General features: G+C 41.6%; 1 protein-coding gene across 1 annotated transcript in view; it reads right to left on the bottom strand.

Annotated features, from left to right (window-relative positions):
• Positions 1–961: 961 nt before the first annotated feature.
• Positions 962–2,500, bottom strand: part of EMWEY_00046200 (neurofilament triplet M protein, putative) — a gene marked incomplete at both ends in the record, with an annotated part of 2,075 nt that continues 536 nt past the window's right edge. Inside the window, 4 exons of the mRNA XM_013479182.1 lie at positions 962–1,052; positions 1,154–1,190; positions 1,547–2,101; positions 2,438–2,500. The exon at positions 2,438–2,500 is cut by the window's right edge and continues 75 nt beyond it. Of these exons, the coding sequence (XP_013334636.1) occupies positions 962–1,052; positions 1,154–1,190; positions 1,547–2,101; positions 2,438–2,500 (746 nt within the window). The remainder of the gene's footprint in view (positions 1,053–1,153; positions 1,191–1,546; positions 2,102–2,437) is intronic.

Consider the following 2,500-nt stretch of genomic DNA (forward strand, 5'->3'; position numbering starts at 1 on the left):
TAAAAAAAAAAAAAAAAAAAAAAAAAAAAAAAAAAAAAAAAAAAAAAAAAAAAAAAAAAAGGAGACATACTTGTACAGTATTAAGAGGAAGAATGCCTGAGGTAGCAAAGACTTTTATTTGTCTCTCTTTTATCTCTATTATTGTTAGATGTACTCCTTCTGTCTCCTTAGTATAAGGGATACGTAGCTGCAGCAGCAGCAGCAGCAGCAGCAGCAGCAGCAGCAGCAGAAAAAGGAGCAGAAGCAGCAGCAGCAGCAGCAGCAGCAAAAGAAACACACAAGAGAACGTTTCTTTGCATGCAGCAGCAATAATATGCATGCGCATGCAAATTTAAATTAACATAATATAAACAAATATTTATTTATTTATTTATTTATTTATTTTATTTTATTTATTTATTTATTTATTTATTTTATTTTATTTATTTATTTATTTATTTATTTTATTTATTACTTAGTTAAATATTTAATAATAAATAACTAATTAACCCTTAACAAACATATATATGCATGCATGCATGCACGCATGCATGCATGCAAATAAATAAAATAAATAAACAAAATAAATAAATAAAATAAATAAACAAAATAAATGAATAAAATAAATAAAATAAATAAATATGCATGCATGCATGCATGCATGCATGCATGGCCTACCTCTTCCTCGAAGTTGCATACCCTAGGGGGCCCCCCCTTAGGCTCTAATCTTGTTGTATGACGCTCGGAGACTAGGGGCCCCGGGGTTGATGCCTGCAGCAGCAGCAGCAGCAGCAGCAGCAGCAACAGCAGCAAGAACAGTAAGATGAGCAGCAACAGCAGCAGCAGCAGCAGGCTACCGTAGGTATTGTGCCTATTAAGGGATTCCTTAATAGAGGAGACAAAAAAAGGAGACAAAAGGAGACACTGTCTCCTTTTTTATTGTCTCCTTATTTACTAAACCCTAAACCCTAAACCCTAAACCCTAAACCCTTACAAGAGCAACTGGATCTTCCTTAGATGTATGAAGAACAACTTGGAATGTCCGAGGGTTTGTCTCTGTCCCTTTTAATGACCTATATATAAACCCTAAACCCTAAACCCTAAACCCTAAACCCTAAACCCTAAACCCTAGATAAGGGAAGGAATAAGGAAGGGAAGGAGGAAGGAGACATACTTTATATGAGATATATACATCGCTACATAGCCATCATCTGCACACAAACATAAACCCTAAACCCTAAACCCTAAACCCTAAACCCTAGGTAGATGGATGGATCCATGCATGCAGAGACATGTGGTCCCTTTGAATAGAAGAACAAGGAGACACTTGCTGCAATTGTTTAATTGCTCCTGCTGCTGCTGCTGCTGCTGCTGCAGCTGCAGTGTATAGGCAACCCCACCATCATGCTCCTTATGTGATGGCTGTTTATCTACTGCTGCAGCAGCAGCAGCTCGAGCAGCAGCAGAGTCCTTAGCAGCAAGTGTCTCCTTATGCATAGATGTCTCCTTTTTTATTTTATGTGTCTCCTTTTTGTCTCCTTTAGGGGAACTCTTCTCTTGTGACGACTTCTCGGTGGGGACTTGGGGGGCCCCTCTTCTGCTGCTGCTGCTGCTTTGGGGGCCCCTGCTTCTTTTTGCTGCTGCTCTTTGGGGGAGGAGACCTTTGGCTCTGCTGCCTTCTGCTGCTGCTGCTGCTTCTCCTCCTCCTTTTTCTGCTGCTGCTGCTGCTGCTCCTCTTCTTCTTCTTTAGCAACAGCAGACTCAATATTGGGGAAAGCGCCTGAAGGCTTCTTTGGAGGCTGCGGTCCTGCTGCTGCTGCTGCTGCTGCAGCAGGTACTGGGGCAGTCTCTGGCAGCAAAGGAGTGGAGACAAAAGGCGAAAGTTGTTTTCGTTGCTGCTGCTGCTGCTGCTGCTCCTGCTGCTGTTGTTGCTGCTGCTGCTGTTGCTGTTTCTGCTGCTCTTGTTGCTGCTGTTGCTGCTGTTGTTGCTCCTTTTGCTGTTGCTCCTTTTGCTGCTGCTGCTGTTGCTGCTGCTGCTGCTGCTGCAGCAGGGGAAGGAGAGGAGGTACTGCAGGGCTGCTGCCTATATCTATGCCACGGGGTGTATAGGCAGCTGGTTTAGCTATACAAGGAAAAGGAGACAATAAATCCTTATTTATTGTCTCCTTTTGTCTTGATATTCCTCTTCTGGGATATTCTGTAAAAAAAAAAAAGAAATAAAAAAAAGAAAAAGAAATAAATAAATAAAATAAATAAATAAATAAATAAATAAATAAATAAATAAATAAATAAATAAATAAAGAGGAAGAAAACCCTAAACCCTAAACCCTAAACCCTAAACACTAATACAACTACTGCATGCACTCCCGTAGCCCTCCTCTACAGCTTCATCAAATCAGCAGCAGCAGCAGCAGCCGCTGCTGCTGCTGCTCCTGCTGCTCCTGCTGCAGCTGGGTACCTGTTGCTTTGCTGCTGATAGGGGTCTGCCTCTTGGGGGGCAACAGAGAAATTACCCTAAGAC

Source organism: Eimeria maxima, genomic scaffold, assembly GCF_000499605.1.
Source record: "Eimeria maxima Weybridge genomic scaffold, Emw_scaff950, whole genome shotgun sequence".
Taxonomy (NCBI): Eukaryota; Apicomplexa; class Conoidasida; order Eucoccidiorida; family Eimeriidae; genus Eimeria; species Eimeria maxima.